Genomic DNA, 24,657 nt, shown 5'->3' on the forward strand with positions numbered 1-24,657 from the left:
CAAATCATCTCACCGTACTAGCAATTTTTAACACAAATTTTGAAGTTAGCTGCAAAGAATCGGATACTATTTAGAGAAATTGGAAAGCATTGAAGAATAAAGATGTGCTCAAAGAGGTCCAAATTTTTCTAGAACTGAAAAATTTCTCCAGCCCCATTAAAACAATATTTAAACAGATATCTGAGCTTCATAGCAGTTTTACGATAACGCTAGAAAAATTTTGGGTCGCATGAAAAAAGTGAAACCTAGTAAAAGAAAAAAACTGGATAGACTATGACACAAAAAAGAGGCTACTAAAAAGAAACAACTAAAAAAATGAATGAAATAAATTACGATCAAATAAAACTTGCATACAAAAATCAAAGCGCTCTTGTAAAGAACGCGGTAAGACGAAAAATTTGGACTTTCTTTCAAGAAAAATTACACGTGGAAAGTAGGCAAAATACGAGAGAACGTTTCAACATCTACAACGAATTAACGGAAAAAACACAAAAACCAGAACAAGATATTTTCAACCAAAGCCATGTTGAAAACTTCAATGACCTTTTCGCAAGTATAGGAAAAAACTTTTTTCTGAAATTGAACCCATCAACAAAATTAAAGTAACTCCGAAAAACAGCAACTCTTTCTTCAGCAAAATTACCAAGAAAAAAGAAGGGGTACTGAATAAAAATCGACCTAATTACTGCTTTGACTGCTATGGCCTAAACTACCTTTTTTTTTAAAAAAAATGTCCGATCTTGCAACCTATTTCGAACAATTGTTTCATAGATGCATTAAAAAAAACTATTTTCCTAATGCTTTAAAGATTGCCAAAGTTGTACCCGTACACAAGCAAGTTGATGAACTTGAGCCAACAAACCACAGGCCAATCTCCTTGCTACCGACAATCGCGACAGCTTTTGAGAAACTGATCTATAATAGATTGGTTCTGTTCTTCGATCGCTATAACATTCTAAGTGAAAAACAGTTGGGTTTTCGGAACAAACGGATCACATTTGATGCTATTGCTACCTTGGTGGAAACAATTTGTCAATTATGGACAAACAGAACTAATATGTCTTGCTGCACATTTCTTGACCTAAAGAAGGCGTTCGACACTGTTGATCAAACTTTCATTACAAAAAGTTTATTGTTACGGTTTTCGTTAGGAACATGAAACATATCAGCTTATTGAATCATTCTTAAAGAACCGAAAGCAATACATTCAAATTGAAACAAAGAGGTCTTCGTTGCCACAAGTAGAAACAGTTATCACCCATGGGACTTCTATACCGGGACCAATTCTGTTCCTTGTTTTTTTAATGACATCAAGTCAATGCAGAAAGAAACTGATTCAATTCTGTTTGCTGATGACACAACAATTATAACAGGAAGCAAAAACGTATCATTACTGGAAAATCATCAGTTAACACTAAAAGACACAAATCATTGGATAGAAAACAAGCTAGTCCTCAACGCAACGAAAACAAAAAAACGTGCTCCTGAATGGTCGACGGAATTTTCAGTTTGAAAAGGATTTTTTTGGGTAGAAAAACAATTGAGTCATTAAAGCAGTACAAATATATAGGTGTGATTATTGATTGTCAATTAAGTTTCCAACACCATGTAAGCCATATCGAAAAACGTCTTGTCAAGTTTTATGGCCTTTTGTACAGGCTCAGAAAAGTCTCATCAAATGGAACATCTCATAAAATGATCCAAAATTTTTTGACATACATCATGCCAATATTGCAATATGGACTTCTCGTCTATGGCTCAACTTCTAAAAATGTGCTAAAAAATCTGAAAAAACTTACCAAACGATTTAAATTATTTTTTTACAAACGGAGTTTCGAATCGCTGGGCTCATTGAGAGAAAATAAACTCAACACTGTTAGGGAACTTCAGATATATGAGTTTTTCAAAACTCTGATTAATAGACTTCGTGGCGAATGCAAAATTGGATCTTTGTCAGAATTGTTGAGTGGTCAGGATCTAGAAAACCTTTCAAGCAGTCGGTCTAAAAACTTTCAACTAGTAAACGCTCATGCTTAAAAAATTGTTCTTATACAAGATTAAGAAAGTTTTTAAACCTAGTTTTAATAATCGAACCAATGATTGTAGACAAAGTAAAAAAACCTCAAAGAAATTGAAATACGTAAACTTGCACCCAACTTTTTAGACAATTTCATACTGGAAAATGAACAACTAACGGACGCAATTTTTAGTTAAAACAAAAAATTACTGATTATGGCTTTTCTTTTCTCTCTTTTCTCTTTTGTTTTCTATTTGTTAAAAAAAATTTGTTTTTACCCTTAGTGAATACGTATTGAAAACTTATTTTCGGCTAGAGGCACTTGAAAACAGGTCAGTGAGACTTAATAGTGTGCTCTAGGTTGGTTTGATTGCTATTGATTTACCCAAAAGTGTTCTCTTTCTGCAATCTTTGTAAAATTAACGATAATGATTCTGTACCAATCATAAAAAATTTGTTATTATTAATTGTTAGCTGAAAATTTAAATCTTTTGACATTCTACTCAATCATTGCATGTCGCTCTAGCACCAAGCATTTTTGCAAGGCAATTCTCCAGTCACTTATTGCAACATCTTAAAATCCAGTATTTCATTATCTACTGTACGAAACAGATTTAGCTTCTCAGAATTTCACCTGTTTCAGATGGCAACCTTGTGCAAAAAGGTTTACAGTAAATGTCCGTTTTTACAATTAACATGAGCTAGTATTTCAAGTTAGTATTTCACACCACTAATTCACACTTTTCTTAATTGGTTATTTTCTTGCATCTTTAATAACTTAGAATTTTTTCTATTGTCGCCCTCGAAACGGATAATTTTCAAATGGAAGGAGGTGTCAAAAATTGCATTTTTTTCAAATGACCTAACTTAAGTCTTGTAATTTATTGACCTTTCCCAGAAGCTTATTCGTATAATGCTTCAATAAAAAAACGCTGAAACAAGATTAAACCGATTTTAAAAACCCAAAGTCGTCGAAACCCCCTTGCATTTTATTTTCAAGAAACTGCTTTTTTAAAACAATACAAATGAGATCCATTCCATGTTCGATGGGTTACAAAAAGAGTTCGAAGAATAACATACGTATTCCAGGTAAAATTTATAATAAATATGGAGGATGTCAGAACATGTTTCTGCTTTGAACACATTAAGGGATTCTCAAAATTATAGTAATCAACTATTGCCTGACGAATTGCTCTCGAATGACAAACTTCCGCTTGGTTTTATTGCAGCCAGCATGCTTGATAACATTAAAGCTGACTGCGTTTTGCGAACATCCCCATTCAAATTATAACTAACTTTACACAAGCAGATCTGGTAAACACACCAAGAGAGCGAAAAATCAGTATGAAACGATTAATAAAGTATCCCCGTTAAAAAAGACTAAACAACTAACGTCTGACAAATCGCTCTTAAACAACTGGCAAGAGCTTGGCTTCGTTAGTAGCAAACAACGGTTTAGGGAGGCTAGATTTAGCTTAACTAAGGGACCTGGAGTGAGCGCGGCTGGGAAGGGGGTGCACTTGGTAAGGAGTGGAAGAATGAGCAGGAGTTTAGATGGGGGGGGGGGGGGAGTAGTGGGGCGAGCCGCCCCTCACGCCGTGAATTTGTGTCTCCAAAACAGCTTCGGTGAATCACAATCCATAGAGTCTAGTAAACATTTTAGGGAACTTTTTGTCCTCTATTTTAGGGCTTTAACTGTTCATCCCGTTTTTGAAGATGAACAGTCAAAGGAGTCAGACAAATCGCATAAGCAACGAGTAGAAAACAGAAAACGAATCGAAGAGTCGTGCAATTAAACTCTCGCGGGGTGGAGGTAGGAGTAAAGTCGTTGGGGGGGGGGGGGGGGGGGGAGGGGTGTCATTAGATAGGTGCCCAGGTGGTGGAATTAAGTTTGTACGGGGTTAGGTTTTTACCAGCAGTTGATAATTACTGTACATTACAAGCAAAGCTACGGTTGAAATCCCATGTTCGAAAAATGTGATCTATTCCGTTTTGCCCCCCCCCCCCCGCGCGCGCTTAGTATGCTTATATTTCAACGCCTCCAAATGGCACGTGCTAATTTCTTACATAGCAACGTGCTATATAACAAACTTTTAACTGGGGGCGTAAAAAAACACGGGGAGCGGGGGGGGGGGGGTGGATAACAGAATAGATCCCAAAAATGTAATACAATTTCAAAAACCGAGGTAAATGTTCGAACAAAGTAAAAATTTTGAGTATAAACAAACTTGCTTCAGCTTAAAATCTGTGTAATAAAAAAAAGTCATAGTAGTAATATAATTGCTACAAACTGCGTCTTCATCAAGTCGTTAAAACCTAGGGCCAGTTAACAGCTCCGCGTCGCCAGATTTAAGAAAAAGTGGTTCCTGGCTTGCTTTTATTACAAAAATGTGTACTTCGCTCTTGTCACAATATTGCACTTAGTCATGGAAGATTGCCGTTTCCAATAGAATGTTGCCAAAAATTCTTAGCTCATTGTGGGGCACGCATCCATTGATATTCAATAACTATTGAGGGAGTTATACATTCGCTCCATTTTTCGCGAACTCTACATTGACCACATAAATCTTTCTCTCATTTTGAGCAAACTCCACAACTTTGCTCCCATCATCTTTTATCAAACGAACTTCGTTTCCCAGATATCAGAATTCTTTGCGGAGGCAACTCATTTTTGGCATCCAGAAATTGTAAATTAGTTCGGTTTAAAATGAATGGTTATTAGGTTCTCTGGCCGATTTCGCCTAAATAGGCATTGTGTCGAGATCTAATTGAGATCAGATGCTTTGGCTATTCGATCTGGTAAAAAATAAAATACTTCTAAACTAGTTGTTCCGTGATCCAATTTTGTTTCTCTATTCATTTTCCCTTATCCGAAACAGAATTTTTTTGTTTCAGCTGTATAGCAAAGGAGTTAAAATGGAAGAAAGCTGCCTCAAAGTATGTTAGTTTAACACTCGAAACTGCTTCTGGCACAACTTACTTTTGTTCTCATTAGCTTTTGCATTGAAGGCTGCTATTTTTTCTCCCCCAATCAAAACTCACAAAAAGATACAAATAAATTTTGCAACTAAAATACTGCATTTCAAGTACAACATAAATATTAATCCGAAAATCCAAATATATCTTTCTTTACTGATGCAAAGTTTAACAGTAAATCAATTACGAAGTCGTCACTATAATAGCTAAGGTGGCAGCAACACTGCATAACTGCACAGTGATGATTTTAATCGCTCATTTTAATATCTATATAATATCAATCGGCGAGAAAGTCTATGTAGCAGCAGGAGGAATAATTTCACTGAATCTTTGGGTGATGATGGCGACTTTAGTCCTGGCCAAAGCCAGAATGTCTTCAGCTAAGTCCGGCTCCGAAGAGTATCTGCACTGTGACTGATCAAACATCTTGCGCACAAAGTCTAACACTTCCCCCTGAACAACAGAAATATATACATCAGCTCCTCCTCACCGTAAAAATACGGTTGTTGATAATGAACTCTCAACACTGAAGAATGAAATTCATAATTCATAACCAAGTTGTACTAATTTACTACTGGAAATCGCTTTTCACACCATGAATTTGTCTTCTGAAAAGTTTCAGAGAATCGCTTACTTAGCGACTAGTACAGCGTAAGGCTCTAAGAGAACTTCTCAACAACTTATTTCCCGCCGGTCTTTACCTGTTTTCAGGAGGAAAAGTCAAATGTTCACCCATGAAAAATATATCAGAACAATAGTCGGTAGTACGCAAAATCGCACAAAAACAGACCAGCAGGACTAATTGAATTGCTACCAACTACGTTTGAGAGCAATTGAACAAAAGAGAACAAAATCGGAAAAATAACAGCAAAATATCGAAAAATGTTTAAGCGTGAATATCTAAAATTATTACCCGGAAATTGACTTTACTTGTCTTTAATAGCATTCACTTATACATCACAACCTCCACGTCATAAGCATAGTAAAAAAACAACTTACAAAAGCCAGTCAACTTCCGACAAATTGCTCTAAAACTAACTATTATCGAGAGGGGCAAGAAAACAGATGGTATGACAAAAAGTGAGGCTGATGGGGTTAAGAGGGGAAGACCGGTCAGACGAATAGCTGCTGTACAACAATTTGCATTAAAACAAAACAACAAAAATTTTTAAATGGTACAAACTTTGACTTAGAATAATTGAAAATCCTCAGTTTAGAAAAGATTTTTTTCACAGCAACTTTTTATCTGAAATTTATATCTGAGTTCTAACAAGAAGCGTTCAAACTGATTTCAGGTTGCTTGAAGCGCTTAACAGCTAAACCGTCCAAACAAATTGTTAAGCCACCAATGCTATTCGATGCACATCAGCAAATGCTATTCAACCCAGTTTTGAAAAGTAAACACTAGCTGGCAGATTGACAGAAAATAGCCACAATAGCTTCGTATATCTGCAGTCTCAAGAAGATCAAAAAATAAACAGACCAAAAAAGAACTTTACTTATTTTTATTAAATGCTGAGATGTTATATTTTGATTTAGACTTGTTAACTTATTGCTGCTTCTACTAGCTGTTCTCAAATGACATTCAATTAGAATGATACGCACTCAATTGACATTACCTCTTTAAATTAAAGTAAAGAAAAGTCTATTTCAGACTGAGGAAGTCATTTTTGAGAGAGTTAAGTCACCTGTGACCAACAATTTAATCAAGCAAATGAATAAAAAACTCGAGAAAAAAGTCACATACATAATACAGTTGAAATAGCATGAAAATACAGTTGAAATAGCATGAACAAAGGATCAAAAGGCAGATTTGAAGTGATGAAGACGTCATACGGCCGGAACAAAAATTTTGACGAAATAACAGGACATATCCTGAACTACAATCCAAAGAATTAAAATTACTAATTAGCTGACAACCAAAACTTTACATTAACATCAAACTAAGAAAATCAACAAAATCCATAACCAAAAACGCACAAAAATTTATTATACACCGACTAGAGTCGGATGAATTGCCCTCAAAAGACAGCCGAGAGAATTTAATTCAGGGCTGTAGCCTAGATAAACTTTTCTTTATGGGTGCAACAATAATTGACCACGGTGATTCGCACTATTGACCTCCCGATCCCTCACCAAAAACACTGCCAACTCGATTATCAGGCCCTTCTTTCTTGTACTGCAATAGATTTTAAATTACAAGCTTTACTTCGGAGTAAGAACAAAAGAGATCACTCAAAATGAAGAACGAAAGCGTGAAAAAGTCACTTGAGAAGTCACAGAAGGCTGTACAAAGAGAGAGCAAAAAAATCAAGCGCGAAAAATTTCCATAAACAAGACCAACAGGTTTACAATAATTACTACAAACTTTGTTCGAGAGCAATTGAAAACAATTTGAAGATAACTGTTTCAAAGTTCTAGTATTTTAAAAATAAAAAATATGAACATTACATTATGACGATATTTACTCTGCTCAGCCTTAGATTAAGCTCAGAACGCAATAACTCAGTGGGAATCAATGAAAAATATAGCAAAAGCAGGCAAAAGCCAAAAAATGCAAAAAAAAATTGAATGTTAGTGGTCTCGAAGAAAACCACATAACTACATGCTTAAATTCTTAATCAAAGAATAACATAAAACCATGAAAAAATCAAAACACATTTTAGCAGTTCTAATGAAGCAGAAGGTCATTCAAAAATCCAATTGATAATTGGGAAAACTAATGGTATCTCAGTCAATGAAAATAATAGATGAAAGTTGAAGCTAATAAGTTGACCAAAAGTACGCCTCACTTGAAGGCTAAGGAAAAATTTTATTATACAAAGCGATAAAACCGTTAAAAAACAATAAACACATAGCCTGCTGATTGCCGGAGTAGCTATGACTCAACAAATAGACTTGCGTGCCGTATAATAAAAATAGAAACATATAAATTGAAAAAGTTATCGACGCCGCTCAAAAAGCTATGTAAAAACATTCAGCGATAAATTAACAAAAGGTTGTTAAAAATTATTGCGCAGAAGCCTATCCATTAGAGACGTTTATCACACTTAAACTTAAGTTTTAAAGTAAAAAAGTCATTCTATTGAGTGAGGTAAGTCACGTATGATCAAAACTAATCACGCAAAAAAAAAAGTTGGATGAAGAGAATGAGAAATGACGTCACGCGCGCAAACGCCGTTAGTCAGAGGAAGAATTAATTCAGAAAATTTGACTTTTTCAGCTTTGCTGTGAGAACAAATTTAAAACGAAACGGAAAAGAGCGTCGGACGACGAAAGAAAAAAAAACAAGAGCACCGCATTATAACTCTGCTCAGCTTACAGCTTCACACCTTTAAACATGAAAAGCAAAAGAATCAACTTCTATTTTTGATGTGTCAAAATCGCGCTAATACCTTTTGAAAACAAATATTGAAAAAATCACAGAACTGAATAGCTACGGTCTGAAACAGTTATTGCAATCAATTCAAACGTCATTAGCAACCATGAGACCTGTCATTAATAAGACAAACTGACCACTAAAAACAAAGAAAGCATCATTACTTTTGAAATCAATAAGTTAGATCTAACAGCATAACCCCAATCAACACCCTATGAGACCTGTCTTTAACGAGATTAAGCCATAAGACAACAAAAAGTACAAATGTAGCAAAACCCAAAAATCGCCGAAAATGTAGCAAAAACCAAGATAGCCGCTCATTCAAACCAATAGTTATGCTCTTATGCCTCCTTAGCAATCAATCAAAACTTCAAAACTGTCATCAATGAAACTTAGTGACAAGAACAACGAAAATAGCAAAAGGGGGCAAAAATCAAATCTTCAATAGTAAATCACTCTCAAAAGCGATAATCTGTTAAAACACCAATTTCTCTCTTCACCTGAAAAGTAGTTTCAAAAGCATCACGCCTCAAACCTACTCCAGTATTCATTCATTACTTCAGCGTGACTAAAATCACTTTACTTGAATTTGACTTCTCTCTGGCTTGAAAAACCCATAAAAAGAGTGAACAGATCTGAAAAAAAGACAGCACAAAACAATCCAAATACTTGGGACTGTAAAAAAACAAGATGAGGCAAATAAGAGCTCCAGCTATCGCTTTGCGGCGACAAAAAAGGAAACCTTAAACACTTAAACAGTAGCATTGTATGCCAATTTCTTTCACACAGGAATTTGAGTACTCAAGTAGCATTAAATAAGACAAGACGCAATACACTACTCGATAAACAAATACTCGCTCGGACAACACAAAAACACTGACGGGTCATGTCGGTTAATTTTCCTATCTTTTTTTCCTTTTCGAGTTACCTCAGTTCAATAATTGCAGGTTTAAGAAAAAAAAGTTAACACTTTTTTATCCAAAAAAAACAATGTCAAGAGGCAACATTATCAATGGTAGTGTAGGTTAAAATAATAATAGCTTTCTAGGTAAAAAGACAGGTGGGTCAACAAACAGAAAGTATTAATTAATCTTGTAATGCACTAGAGAAGGATCAAAGAAAACGCACATCACGCCAAAAAACAACTGCTTTTGCCACTTGGTACGCTTCGCAAAAATCTTTAAAAAAATTCTTTTTAATGTTTTTTTGCATCTAGTAGGGATATTTTTTTCATCACCAAAATTTTTGAACGTCGAGTTATATAAGGGAACAGTTGTAATAAAAAATCAGTTCTGCATGTATTTCGTTTTTGGTATCAGTTTGCAAAGTAGCTGTTTGTTCGTTTGTTTCTAGTTACTTCGAAGGTTAGGTACTTAATTTTCCGAAATGCTGGTAAATGACCGATGAATATTTTCCACATATGGAAGGTCCTTTTATATTTCCAAAATTCAGTTGCTGGCAAAATTTCGAATTTTAATTTCAAATCTCTCGATGATTCATATTTTTTGAGATAGTAATGGTCTTTAAAGCCCAATTAATTTGTTTATCAAAGAAAATTTTCAAGTTTTGACTTATTCCTGATAGAATTATTGAAGAACAATGTAGATGGCCAAAAACCAGTGACTGTAGAAGAAGTAGGCGAGTCTGAATGTCGAATGGTTTTTCAATTGCGGTAATGATTTTAATTCGGCAATGGTTTTAATCCGCATGCCATTTTCTCAAGAATTTTCTTAACTTCTTCTTGGAAATTTAAATGACATCAACCATGATCTCTAAATATTTTACTTACTTTTTGGATTCAATTATCTTACCGCCAACTTTAATTGACCCTCCGGCAGTTTTTCCAGCAGTTTTTTTTCAGCTGCTAAAGGACCGCTGAATATATTCCACAAGTGGAAGGTACTTTTATATTTCAAAAATTCAGTTGCTGGCAAAATTTCAAATTTTAATTTCAAATCTCTCGATGATTCATATTTTATGAGATAAGTAATGGTCTTTAAAGCCTAATTAATTTGTTTATCAAAGGAAATCATCAATTTTTGACTTATTCCTGATAGAATCACTGAAAAAAATGTAGATGGCTAAAAACTAGTGACTGTAGAAGTACGCGAGTCTGAATGTCGAACGGTTTTTGAATTGCGCCAATGGTTTTAATGGTTTTAATCCGCATGCCATTTTCTTAGGAAATTTCTTAACTTCTTGAAAGTTTAAATGACTAACAATCATGATCCCTAAAAATTTTACTGACTTTTTGGATTCAATTATCTTACCGCCAACTTTAATTGACCCTGCGGTGTTATTTCTATTTTTCTTTGTAATTACAATTAATTCAGTTTTTCAGCATTAAGGTTTAGTGAATGTATATTGAAGTAATGATGAGCTAAGTTGCAAGATTCGTCAAGATTTTGTAAGCATTGCTTCAAATCCTTATGTTCTGTGAAAAGTAGAGTGTCATCTGCGTACTGAACAATTTTACAGTTACTTGGTATGTTTTTTGACAAGTCATTAATGTAAAGATTCAATAGAAGTTGGCCCAATACCATACCTTGAGGCACACCTTGATAAAGTTTTATCCAATCAGATTTGACGTTGTTAACAATGGTTTGCTGCCTACGATCTGTTACTAAATCAATCAGTACTTCAACAGCATTTTCACTGAAATTCATGGAAATCAAATTTTCAAAATGTTATGCTTGATGGAATCAAAAGCTTTTGATAAATCAAGAAGAGCAACTGTGATGATTTTGTTATTGTCAACAGCCAGTCGAAACAATTCGAAGCAATACAGAAGAGCATCAATTGTTGAATAGTTGTTTCTAAAACCGAATTGCGTTTCTGAATAAAAGCGTTCGTTATGCAAAAACTCTACGATTTGTAGTTGCAACAGTCTCTCGAAAAATTTAGACAGAGAAGATGTCACATAGGCCTACAGTTCTCAGGGTTATCAGGATCATCTTTTTTGAACAGAGGGGTAACATATGCGGTTTTTAAGGTTGTTGGGAAACTTTTTTTCACTGATGAAACTGTTAATGACGTTTGTGAAGTGTCCTACAATTATATCACAATCATCTTTTAACGCCCAGGGAGGTATACTTGAGGGTCCTATTGGTTATTGATTATTTAAAGACATTAGTTCTTTTTTTTAGCTCGAAGTCTGTAATGAATCGGAACTGAAACTGATTTTGTGCGCGTACTAGATGCAAGCTATTGGAAAAGCTTTTAAAATTTGCTGCTGCTAGAGTGTTTCTTTTACAGAAGAAGTCACCTAACATGGAAAATTGATAATTTAATAAATTTGCCATTTTAAAATTTTCCGACACGTAATTACCAAAAGAATCTCTTAGGCGAAAACTTTCTGTTGATGTCTTTATTGGGCTTCTATTGGGTTTTCCATTTTTCTTTTGAGAAAATCGACAACTCGAATAAACATTTTACCAATCTATCGCTTTGAAGCTCTTGAGTTTTTTATCATTTCTTATGAAAACGCGTTTCATTGGCGCATTTGTTTTTAATGCAAGAGTCATTATGCTGTTGAAGTACTCGAGTTTATGATAAGCATTGTCAAGGCAAAATAAATACGTCCAATACAAAGATCTCAAAGTTGCAGAAAAATCTTCCTTCGAGTAATGTTTTTTATCAAAAAAGAACTTTGTGGTGGGCAATTTTTTGAGCCTCATTCTAAAATTAGAAAATAGTATCGTTGCAAGATGATCGGTTGTTAAATAGGTTTTGAAAATTTTGGTTCTATGCTTGTCTGATGTATCGTCTGTAATGATATAATCTATTGATGAGGTAAATTTTTGCATAGTTGGCACAGGCTAATTACATGGTTGCAAGCTATATGGCGTTAGAATTGCATCTAGAAGATTTTTCGTTCGTATTTAGATAATTAATATTGAAATCGCATATCAGGACAAATTTACATTCTATAGTAGAAATTTTGTCAATCTTGAATACTAATTCATCTAAAAAATCAGAACTTAATGTTTTTGTGGATTGTAGTCTACGCAGACGATTAGTTTAATATATGCTAGGGAGATTTCTAAGAACAGCTTCGAAGCTGGTGTTCATCTTCAAATCGTTTCGATTCTTGTGTTTCAAACATTTAGGCACAAGTAGCATGACAGCACGGCCTCTGTTGTTTGCTATTACGCTTAAATTGCGATCACATCTAAAGGAAACTAGCTTTTCACTGTCTATTTACCATAGTTTAGAATCATTTTCCGAGGAAAGCCAGATCTCGGTCAAACCTATGATTGAATTATGCCCAAAATCTCTAATAAACCTCTTAGATCTCCGCGTTTGCGATTTAGACTCCTGCAATTCAAATTTATGAACTTCAATTGATCTTCTGCCTGTTTAACAAGTTTTAAGACATCAGTATAATTACTAACAGGGCCTGGATTTTTCTCAAAATCCCCAGATAAAATTAGTAATAGTGAAACAATTAAACTTAAATTGCTAGCATCAGCAAAAATGTTGAAAATGTTCAAATGAGTTTTTTTGTACCAAGTGTCATAAAAAGAGGGAAAATTTATCAATGTCTGGTTTCGCTCTTTGAGACACATTATACTCTCATTATCTGTTACAGTGCACAAGATATAAATGTTATATGAGTGCTGCTGGTTCAAAACACTTCATTGCAACATTTAAAAGAAACAATACGAAATATCATTAAAGCGCAAGCCAACAAAAACTAACAGCCTCTCAAGTAAGTGTAAGTCTGCAAGGGTTATATAGAGAAAGTATGGATATAACAATAGAGAATATTTGCCAGAACATTGTAACCAGCTCTGGATAAATAAATGTAATCTAACGCAAAAAATGCGTCAAAGAACATCTGATCATGACAAAGAGCCATATTTATATTAGGGCACAGAATTGATTGACCAAAAATTGAGTTAAAGTGACACAGAGCTTCTCGAAGTGCCAGGTTTATTGCACTAATTTTTTTTAAAAAATGTGAAAAATTGGCATTGAAATGGTTAGAGGCACTATAAGTTTTGCCGGCTGATACTTTTCTAACAAAATTGAGATCAATTTTATCCATTTTTTATCGCTCTCCATTTTGTTGCTGTCGTTGAAACCTGCCACAAGTATGACAGTATTCATTTTCTTTTTGGGATAGTCAGCGCAAACTTGACTCAAACCGTCAAGAGATCATGTTGGGCTGTCTATCTTCATAAGTTGATCAATTATTTTGTCAACTGCATAGCTTTTAACGCATTTATGACAATGCAGAAAACTAAGCTGAAAAGTAAGATTGTGTATCTTGAACTGTATTGCAGTTTTCTGGAAATATTATTTACAACCAAAATATTTCAGTTTCCAATTAAGAGAAAATGTGAAGTGAATCTCAAAATGGCCGAAAAAAGAGTCAAACTTATAATTTTTCGAAACATTATTTTACAGTGAACAGATTAATAAACTGAACACAAAACCACTCGCAAAACCACTCGCTTTTCGCTCCACTTCCTGTTTCGGCGTGACAAATCACTACTCCAATTTGACTTCAAAAATCATGAAAATGTGTGAACAGATCTTTGAAAAAAACATAGCCGGAAGAATTCCGGAAACCACTCGAAGTGAAAATCCATTTAAACGCAATCCAAATACTCATCAAACCAAATACTCACCAATCAAAACGTCCCTTCACTAATTTATGATTATCTTGAAACACAGACATGAAACTAAAAAGCAAAAAACAGTAAATCAAATCTGTCATAATATGATGAAACATAGCCGGCAGATTGCCGGAATAGCTGCGAAAGAATAGACCTGCGTGCCATATAATATAGACAGAAGCAGATACAGATCTAAATTGAAAAAATATCGACGCCGCTCAAAAAACTAGGTAAAAAACATTCAGCGATAAATTAATAAAGCTTGTTAAAATTCATTCCGCAGAAGCCTCTTGTTAGGGACCTTTACTGCACAAATGAGTTCCTTTGACCTTAAACAAATTCAAACTGAACTTAAGTTCAGCAGTCATTTTATTGAGTGAAGTAAGTCACGTATGATCAAAATCTAATCACGCAAATAACCTAAAAACTTTTGCTAAAGCGAGTGAGAAATGACGTCACGCGCGCAAATGCCGTTAGCGAGAGGAAGAAGTCATTCAGAAAATTTGACTTTCTCAGCTTTGCTATGTGAACAAATGTAAAACGAAAAAAGAGCGTCAGATGACGAAACAAAAAAAACAAGAGCACAGCAATATAGCTTCGCTCAGCTTACAGCTTCGCAGCTATAAAAATCTGATCAAATTTTGTTATAAATTGAGATCCTGAAAAAACTATCTCTGCCAAAATAACTTCATCAAAACAACTAGTACTTACAAAAACCAATTATGTGAACTTTAAATAAAAAACTGGAAAAAGTTACTAAATTTTTTAATATTTCAAAAACATATAAATCCAAAGAAAAATTCCCTTCAGCTAAAAGGGTATCCAGCTGCTCGCAAAACAAGAGGCAAGTCATAATAGGCAAAAAAACTTAGCTAAAAACAGAAAAAAACCGAAAAACTGCTAAAAATTAAGAAAAATAGTTCCCATTTTCGCTACTTTTTTGTCATTTTTCTCAACAAAAAAATGATTCTTACCCACAAAACTGTAATCAATTGTTATCATAAAATTGCTCAAGTAGAAGGCGTTTCTTCGATACCCATTTGAGCCAGTAAAACAAAATAATCGTCAAAAAACGCAAAAATTAGCCCGAAAATCAGCAAAATACATTAAAAACCTCTGACTTATCATAAAATTCATATTAATTTCCAGAAACCTTCAAACCACTACCGAAACCAGCCTAAAATTAAAACAAAATCATAACCAAACCTCTTAACCAAAATAAATGAAAAAACTGCTTTAAAATGCCGCACGAGAACAAAAAAATTTCGCTCGCTTAGAGAAAATTTTTTCACACATCAATTTCTCGCTCTCTCAAAAACAGCGGTATGAACAAAAACCACTCTCTTTTCGCTCCGCTCTTCACTTTTGTTCAGCGCCAAAATCACTCCAAATTTTTCACGCGTTTCATTTCCCGCTTCAAAAATCACTCCAATAAAATTGATTAAAAAAAGGACTTCTCCAATTCTCCTCTTCGAGTCGTAAAAAAGACAGCGCCCCAATACAATTCAAATTCTTTGAATTGTAAAAAAAATAGGAGCGCTAGAATAGCCGGCTGAGAAGATGAGGGCGGCTATTAATCACTAATTACGGGAGACAAATTTCAGACCTGTCTTCATTAATGAAATTAAAACCAAGATACTCCGACTTAAGAGTCAAGAATATAAGAAATTGAAGGTAAATTAAACTCTCACCTTGAAAAACAAGCAAAGATCCTGTAGATCTCCAGGAGGTCCGAGGAATCCGTAGGCAAACAGAGGAGACATGACTTCCGAGATAGCGTAGAACCTGTTGATGAAGGCATCCGGGTGTCTCAATCTGGCACGTTTGGCTTTCAGAACCGACCAAACTGCTGTGCGTAGAGCCTGACAAGCAAGAAAGTTTTGGTCAGAATTGCTAACATACCCGGCAGATTGCCGGAAAATAGCCGCCGTTGATTCCAATAAGCATGATTGGGATTGAACGAATAGATATTGAAAAAAAAATATTTTTGTACAAAAGAATTTTTTAAGTCCGATTTATTTTGATGGCATTTCGTAGTTGAACATACTTCTGCTTCTCAGAGAGAGGCTACAGGGGCTACTATCAATACCAATAAGCATAAGAGATGGTAACTAAGACTTATAGGAACGACGTTCAAATAGCGGGCATCTAAAGTTGGGCTTTATGGGTTCATCCCGTTTCTATTTCTGACTTCAATTTTTTATACTGACTCTGTTCATTTTGAATTGCTTTGCTGAGCAACTGATGTTCTATTCACTTTTAGCAGAATGAGAGAAGAGAGAAACTAGCCTAGAGAAGTCAAAAAGATATCACGCAAAATGTTGAAAAAGCGGCAAAATGAGGTGAAGCGAACATTTTTTTATTCGACGAAGTAAAAAAAAACATAGCAGGACAAGTCCTGACGTACAATTCAAAGAATTTTCATCGACTAAACAAAAAACTAGACCTAAAACGGACTATGAATGGATTGGGAAAACCATTTAGAAAAAAATCCGATCCAAAAAATCGAAAAAACAGTAAAAATCAAAGTGAAATTGCCGCATGTGAACAAAAAACCACCAGCGAGAAAGCGAATTTTTGTTCAAACACCGTTTTCTCACTTTACTTTAAAATTAGAGCGAAAAAAATTCACGCCGCAAAACTACTCGCTTTTTCGCTCCACTTCCTGTTTCGGCGTGACCAAAATCACTACTCCAATTTGACTTCAAAAATCATGAAAATGTGTTAACAGATCTTAAAAAAAAACAGCGCCACAATACAAATCAAATTCTTTGAATTGTAAAAAAATAGGAGCGCTATAATAGCCGGCTGAGAAGATAAGGGCGGCTATTAAACATTTTAATAACATAAATATATTCGTAGATCTGCAGATCTCACTTTGAAATAAAGATCTCACAGTGTCTCTTTGAAAAAAGTAAAGAAACGTCTATTTCAGATTGAGAAAACCATTTTTGAGAGTGAACATAAAACTCGCTACACGAGTGAAAGATGACGTCACGCACACAATTCAGTTAAAATTGCATGAACAAAAAGCAGATTTTACGAAATTGTGGCATCAAAAGGTGACAAAAATTTAGACGACGGAATAAAAAAAATCATAGCAGGACAAGTACTAACACAATTCAAAGAATTTTTATTGACTCAACAACAGACTACATCTAAAATGGGCAATTGGTGATTAGATGGAAAATTTCATATTATATATATATATATATATATATATATATATATAATATATATTGAATGTGTATACATTGTATATGTGTAGATAAAAATAAAAAAAAATCCAATCATAAAAATGATTTTAAAAAAGAGAATAATTTCGGCACTTTTCATTTGACTTTTAGCAGTGAACTGCTGCCACTTAAGTTCAGCTGCTAACACACGTGAATGAGAGAAATTAGATCACGGAAAACGAAAAAGTCAAGGGCGCTAAAGTCACTCAGAAAATCACAAGGTCAAGCAAAATATTGCATAAAAGAGACCAACACATTAACAAATGATTGCTTCAAACTTCGTTCGAAAGCAATTATTCAAAGTCAAATAGCCTCATGTGAACAAAAACTACAATCGAGAACACCGTTTTCTCACTCTACTTTGAAATTGGAGTGAAAACATTTAACGCCGGAAAACCACTCCCTTTTCCGCTCTACTTCCTGTTTGAGCGTGACCAAAATGACGTCTCCGATTTGACTTGAAAAATCATAAAAATGTATAAATGGATATTCAAAAAAAGACAGCACCCCAGTACAATTTAAATTCTTCGATTTCTTAAAAAACAATAAGCCATTAATAGCCACAGCTATCACTTTGCGGCTATTTATAAACTATTCGAAAAAAGGTAGTAACTAGAGACTCTCGAGACATTTGAAAAATTTAACAAACCGACTACCGTCAGACAAATTGCTCTCGAACGACTGGCGAGGCAATCTATTTAGAAGGGGACATAGGCTGGAGAAACTTTTTATGGCGCAAAAACCACTGACTAGGGATCCCATGACGTCTCGGAGTTAAAAACCACTGACTGGGGATCCCATGACGTCTCCCGAGGGGGAAGAGTGATTTTTGTCTGAAAAATAGCTGCTAGGACCGTTTAGAAGGCGACAAGGGCTAGAAAAACTTTTTTACGGTGCAAAAACCACTGACTAGAGATCTCATGACGTCTCGGAGTTAAAAAATCACTGACTAGGGATCCCATGACGTCTCCCGAGGGAGAAGAGTGATTTTTGTCAGACAAATAGCTGCACGGACCGTTTCTTTAAATGATTGGGACAGCCATCTGTTCTGCAGGACATTGACGATGGAGGCTGGTGGACTCTCCAAGTCATCGAAGGCGTCCAAGAAGATGAAGTCAATCACGATGTCAAAGAAGTTCATGTCCACAACCTACAATACACATTGTTCCGAAGTTACAACATTTTCAAGCCAGTTCGGTATCAATTTCCTCGAGTTGATATTTGTTTGCATCCGTGATTCGAAATCAGACAACTGTGTCTAACTGCCTTAGCGTCAATTTTCTACGTTCACATTTTGAAATTCATAGCAGAATAACAATTACATCTTAAGGGCATAACTGACTTACTCCTCTATTAGATAGCTCGTCATCAATTACAGGCCAGTTGTCCTCGTCGTCACAGAATCGGATGATCTCGTCGAATGCAATCTGGAACTCAGTTGGACTGTGATTGCAAGAGAGGAGGAAGTCTGCCACCACCCGCTTCCCAGCCGACTTCAGGAAGTCTCGGTTGGAGGAGTCTTTGAAGATGAGAGTGAGGGCACGACGGATGCCGAACAGTTTGGCAAGAAATTCCGAATCACTGCCCAGGTTCAACAGCTCCGCTCTTAAACACAATATTACAATTATAGATTCCACAGAACGGAACATTACTTTTCATTAAAATTTTTTTCGGTAAGGACCTTCGTAAAAATCTCCTTTTCCAGGAAGCTACAAGGATCTTGATCGAAAACGGCACTCTTCCAAAATTAGTCGATAACATTACTTTTTAAATTAGACTTGTTGAAGCCTCGCCTCACATACCCGTGGCGAGGGGTGGTGAGCGTGAGGGGTTACGCTGGGTGCAAAGAGGTGGAGAAGGGGGAGGGGGTCAAACTCATAATAACCTCTCTCTACACCATGAATTGATTACTGCTGCTCAACAGTCTTGTTGGATCACATACTTAGAAACTAGTAATAATCTAAGAGATCTGCTCAGCAACTTAATGCCCTCTGGGCTTCACCTGTGTATCCTGTTCTTGAGGACCAGAAGTCAAATTGTCGGACGAAAAAAACAATCGGACAATAAGTCGGCAGTACGAAAAATTGCATGCAAGACCAGCAAGACTAATATAATTGCTACACACTTCGTTTGATAACTAACGTCGGGCGAAATGCTCTCAAACGAATGGCGAGCGGTTCAGTTCGTCAACGACTGCCGAACGGCTGGCTGCGTCAGAAGCTAGCTGCGGCTTAGGGAGGCTCGCAGATTGTCAAAAAAAGTTGACTAAAAAGAGTGGTTAACGACGTCACGCGCGCAAACACCGTAAGTGAGGAAGAAGTCATTCAAAAAACTCGACTTCAGCTTTGCTGTGTGAGCAAATGTAAAAAGAAAAAAAGCGTCAGACGACGAAAAAACATAGCCGGTAGAATAGTGGGAGGGAGCGTAGCTAGGTGTTGGGTTCAAGGCAGATTGGGGGTGGGGGATAGGTAGGAGATGTAGGTTAGATAGATAGGGCTTTACATGGAATAAAAAAATGTTGAAATGACGTTGTCACATTGAATATTACCACCAGTTCCTAATACTAAAAGAGTCGTTCAAAATAATCTTTAAATCAGAATTATCAAACAGAACGAGCCGGTGTTCTACATATATCGGAAACATCGCAGAGAAAATTAAATGCCTAATAGGACTATACTGTTTTAAAGAAAGCAGACGCACGTTTTAGTTTGAGGGTGTTAGTTGGTTATGTGGGTAGGGGTAAGATTGGCGGGGATAGACAGGTATGTAGGGGAGGTTAGGTAGAGGCGGGTTAGGAGGGGTAGCCAGGTGAGAAGGGGTGGGGCGTGTGATAGGTAGGTGGGGGGGGGGGGGGGGGTAGGTAATTGGGGCGGGGGTGTAGGTAGGTGGCGGGTTCTGTAACTGGGATAAGGAGCAGGGACTGTAAGGGGAAGAAAAGTTCTCAAAATGACATTTAGACCATGAACGGTACCAGCACCACCTAATCACTATGTATTTTTAACAAAGTTATTGTTGAAGTCCACTGTTCAAAAACACAAGTCAACGTTCTAAAACAGAATTCAATGTTCGAAAACAAAAGTTAAAAGTGCAAGTTATGAACAAACTTCCTTCAGCCCAAAAAAAACTGAAAAAAGATCTGAAAACTCTTCGAGACGTGAAAAAACCACGAACACAGCATTATAGCTCCGCTCAACTCAGAGCTCTTTGAAATTTCGTGACATTTCATTTCCACGAATGTCACAGATTTGAGGGGAGATGATGAGCTTGCAGTGTTACGAGTTGAAGAAGGCGGATAGGAAGACGGTGGACGAGGGGAGGAGGGTCAAACTTTTCAGAACCGCTCTTCACGCCATGAATTGACGACAGCTCAACAGTTTCGTTGGATCACTTACTTAGAGGCTAGTACAACTCCCAGAGCTCAGCAAAACTGCATTCTTGGTTATACCTGTTTATCCCAGTTTTGAGGACGAAAAAATAAAAGGGTCACAAAATCAGTCAAGCGAAAAATCTCGTAAAAAAGACCAAAGGACTAATATATCTACCAACCTCGTTTGAGATCAATTAAACACATTCAAGCTACTTTCAAAAACTAAAAAGCCGATATCATAGTTGCGACGAATCGCATACTTAGAGACTATTAAAACGTTAGGCACTAAGGTTACTGCTCAGCAACTTAATGAATTCTCAGCTTTAACTGTTTATCCTGCTCTTGAGGACCAAATGTCAGATCGTCAGACGAAAAAAAAATCAAACGAAAGTAGGCAGTACAATCGCATTAAAAACAATCGTACTGAAAAATAGCATTAAAACCTCGTCTGAGAGCAATTAACAACTTTAAACTTTAATTTGATGGTTCGTGTGAATAAACAACAAATTGAGTTTGCATAGTTTTAGACATTGCGCTTTTGCAGTTGGAATTAAAACGAGGGGTCTAATTTGCTTTGTTCATGAAAAACATTCATTGTTGTGGTTGAAATGGTCAAAAAAATATACTATTTACGCGAATGAAACCTTTATTTACCATTTATTGAACGGAAATAACTAAAAAAAAGACAAGAAGTAAACATAGGATATGCTAAACTCCTTATACAAGAAAAGAAAATAACGGCCGGCGCATTGTAAAAAAAACAGCAGATTGCCGAACTTAGATGAAATAGAGTAATGCTTTCTTGATGAAATGATAGCGGGATTATTATCAATGCCAATTAACTTACAGACAACGTGATTTCTATGTCAGTCAATAATGAATATTACAACACGATTGTTATCGCCACCGAGAAGTTATCAAACTCCGAGGCGAAGCCGAGGTGTTATGATCACTCCGAGGGCGATAACAACCGTGTGGTAATTTTTTAATCAACACCTGTTGCGATCATGTTTGTGTTTTTCATACTACAAGTTTATCAAACTGTTTCCAACATTAGACTACGAGTTTATCACCACTCTTTTATTACCACTGTTTACTTAGTAACAGTGGCGATAAAAGAGTGTGACAAAATCGTAGTCTAATGCTGAAGTGTTTTTCCAGTGTCGATCGGGCACTAAAAATTAATAGTGGCAGTTTATTTAACTGCTGTTATAGCAACAGGTGTTGATTAATACGAGCAAAACCCCAGTTATATTGTACAACAACGCCACTATCCAGAAACATCAGAAATGCAATTGTACTCTAAAATCGCACCTTTACAAATTAAGCACATTAGACTACTGCTGTTCCTAATGTTATTAATGGTTTTGATCGGCCTCATTGCAATCCATTAAATACCCGATACGGCAAATTTTTCTATCACTGATTTGACTTTAACAGACGTCACCGGAAAGCCTGAAGATGTAAATAGTAATCTCATCTTCCGATTCAGAGCTCCTTTACTGTACGCAAGTGTTGAATTACCTGAGAACTCTGCATGGAACTAGATCGTCATTGACTGCGTTGAGTCCCTGCTCGTATAGCAAGAGATTGGAGGCTGCCACTTCGTGATTAGAAGGTGTTCCCATTGCAGACAGGAAGGGATCCGACATCGGACTAGTGACTGAGTACGTGTTAAACCCTAAATACAGCACAACAAATCTTAGTTGATTCATAAAACCGCAAAAAAACATGACATGGGTTAGTGACTGGGCTTTATTGGTTTATCCCGTTTTTTGATGTCGCTTTGGGAAATGCAAAATTTTATTTTTTGTTTATAGTTTTATTTATCTTTATATAAACAATATATCTATGGCAAAAATTTGCTAAATTTTATAAGAAACAAAATGACTAAAATTCTGTAATGACCAATAAGCCTAAGTAAATTTACCAAAAGGCTGAAAAATTAAAAAAAAAACTACACCACCAAGGGGTAAAAAATTTAAACGATTACCATCAGAGTCTTCTCATCAATTGACCATTTTTTGAATCTATTTTTGGAGGGAAAAAGAGCAAAAAGACTGGCCGAACTCAACTACTTGTTAGAATTAGTCTGAGGGCAATTGCAAAACAAAACTGTTAGATTACAAAAAAATAAAAAAAGTCACCGTTGATCCCCCATTGAAACAATTAGAGAAAAAGAGAAAAATCGACAACAACCTAATTTTTAACCCTATGGGCTTCTAAGTGCCTAATTGCCAATCGCTAAAGCGCTTCTATGCGCCTAACATAATTGGCAGTTTCATTAGATTCGATAAATCTACTGGATTTAGTCCTTAGATTGGAGGAAAATAAAAAATATAGCTGGCATATTGCCAGAAAATAGCCGCAATAGCTTTATTGATCTGCAGTCTAAAAAAGATAGCAAAAGAAACAGGCCAGAAAAGACACTTGTTTCTATTAAAAGCTGAGAGGTTATATTTTGATTAATAATCTATTTAACTTATTGCTGCCTCTATTAGCTGCTCTCAAATGGCTTTCAAATAGAGTGGCACGCACTCACTTGACATTATCTCTTTGAATTAAAATAAAGAAAAGTCTATTTCAGATTGAGGAAACCATTTTTGAGAGTGAGGTATGTCACGTGATGACGACACGCACGCAATTCAGTTGAAATTGCATGAATGAATGAAAAAGCAGATTTAAAGTGATTGTGACGTCATAGTTGTAACAAAAATCTTTTCGACCAGGAGAAGGCCAATAATAGCCTCAGCTATCGCTTTGCGGCTCTTAAATAGTGATAGCAGTTAGCAGTATACTCTAAGGAACTTTGATAACTTAAAGCAAACATTAGATCTCAATGCCTGGGCTTTGTTGGTTTATCCATTCTTTTCTTATCGCTTTTCGACAATGGGAGTAGTCACCCAATTTACTCAAAGAATTCTAAATACTATTCAGTTGAAGGAGCGACTGAGGTCAGTCAGAGAGTAAAGATGAAATTCTCATGTAGAACGAATAAAAAACATAGCAGGGCAAGATCTGAAATAAACTCCAAAATTGAATGGACACCCTGAAAATCAGTTACGTGACCAGCAGACTAAGAGAATTTAAGAGACTAAGAGCTAAACAAAAAAAGTTATCGCGAATTTAAGGCGAAACAACGGAACTAGCATAAAAATTAATGATATTTTTGGAATTAATGTATTAAAAATGTATTGGTGTTAATGGATCGAAGAAGTTAAAGCGCGGGACGTGGTGTTTCAAATCACCGGCTTGAGGAGGAGGGACGGGAGGGGTGTTGAGCGGTTTAGTGGGGGACTGACGGGGTCAAAGTTATAAGATTAATAACCGCCCCTCACACTAAGTATTTCTCAAAGCAGTTATGGTGAATCGATCACTTAGAGTATAGTAAGGCTTAGGGCTCTAGTAAGCCGAAAAGCTTTCAGAGCACTTAATGCCATCCACTACCTTCTTATTTTGTTTTTGAGGACAAAAAGTGAAGAGGGTCAGATGAAAAATTGGTCAATCGAAAAATTGCAGAAGACACACAAACCTATTGGAAACAAAAAGCGTGAAAGTGTTTATATTTGGATAAAATTCATTTAAAATAGGGCAACACGAACTATGAAATAGGAAAAATTAAAAAAAATAGCGACATGTTCTGAAAAGGTAGTCTCAAAGTCATTAGATATGAATTCAACTGTTAAAAAGCTTCAACAAATCCGCTTTTTAACAGTTGCAATTCATATCTAACGAAAACGCTTTAGAGTTATCAGAGGGCAAATCATATGCGCCCTTAACCAACTCAGCGATAGGACAAAAAATCAAAGGGCAGAACTAATAAAAATGACCAATAATTGTTTTAAGAGGTAGACTCAAAGTCATTAAAAACGTTAAATGTGAAATTAAACCGTTAAATAGATTCAATTATGCAGACCAGTGACTAATCACACTAAGAGCAAGAACAACAAAACCGCATAAAGTGCGAAAGAAAAATTCACTACGTTATGCAGAAAAATATTGTCTAAACCATATAAACCGCTAGTTGACCTTTGCTGAATTCAAAAATCAAATAATGC

General features: G+C 35.8%; 1 protein-coding gene across 2 annotated transcripts in view; it reads right to left on the bottom strand.

The window, feature by feature from the left end:
• Positions 1-5,058: 5,058 nt before the first annotated feature.
• The window catches only part of LOC142336035 (uncharacterized), a 45,666-nt gene continuing 26,067 nt past the window's right edge, over positions 5,059-24,657 (bottom strand). For both annotated transcript variants that reach the window (XM_075384533.1, XM_075384524.1), the window contains 5 exons: positions 22,124-22,280; positions 18,579-18,837; positions 18,248-18,382; positions 15,688-15,858; positions 5,059-5,446 (listed from right to left, as the gene is read on the bottom strand). In XM_075384533.1, coding sequence (XP_075240648.1) covers positions 5,288-5,446; positions 15,688-15,858; positions 18,248-18,382; positions 18,579-18,837; positions 22,124-22,280 — 881 coding nt within the window. In that variant the 3' untranslated portion in view covers positions 5,059-5,287. The remainder of the gene's footprint in view (positions 5,447-15,687; positions 15,859-18,247; positions 18,383-18,578; positions 18,838-22,123; positions 22,281-24,657) is intronic.

Source organism: Convolutriloba macropyga, chromosome 1, assembly GCF_964194025.1.
Source record: "Convolutriloba macropyga chromosome 1, txConMacr16.3, whole genome shotgun sequence".
Classification (NCBI taxonomy): Eukaryota; Metazoa; Xenacoelomorpha; order Acoela; family Convolutidae; genus Convolutriloba; species Convolutriloba macropyga.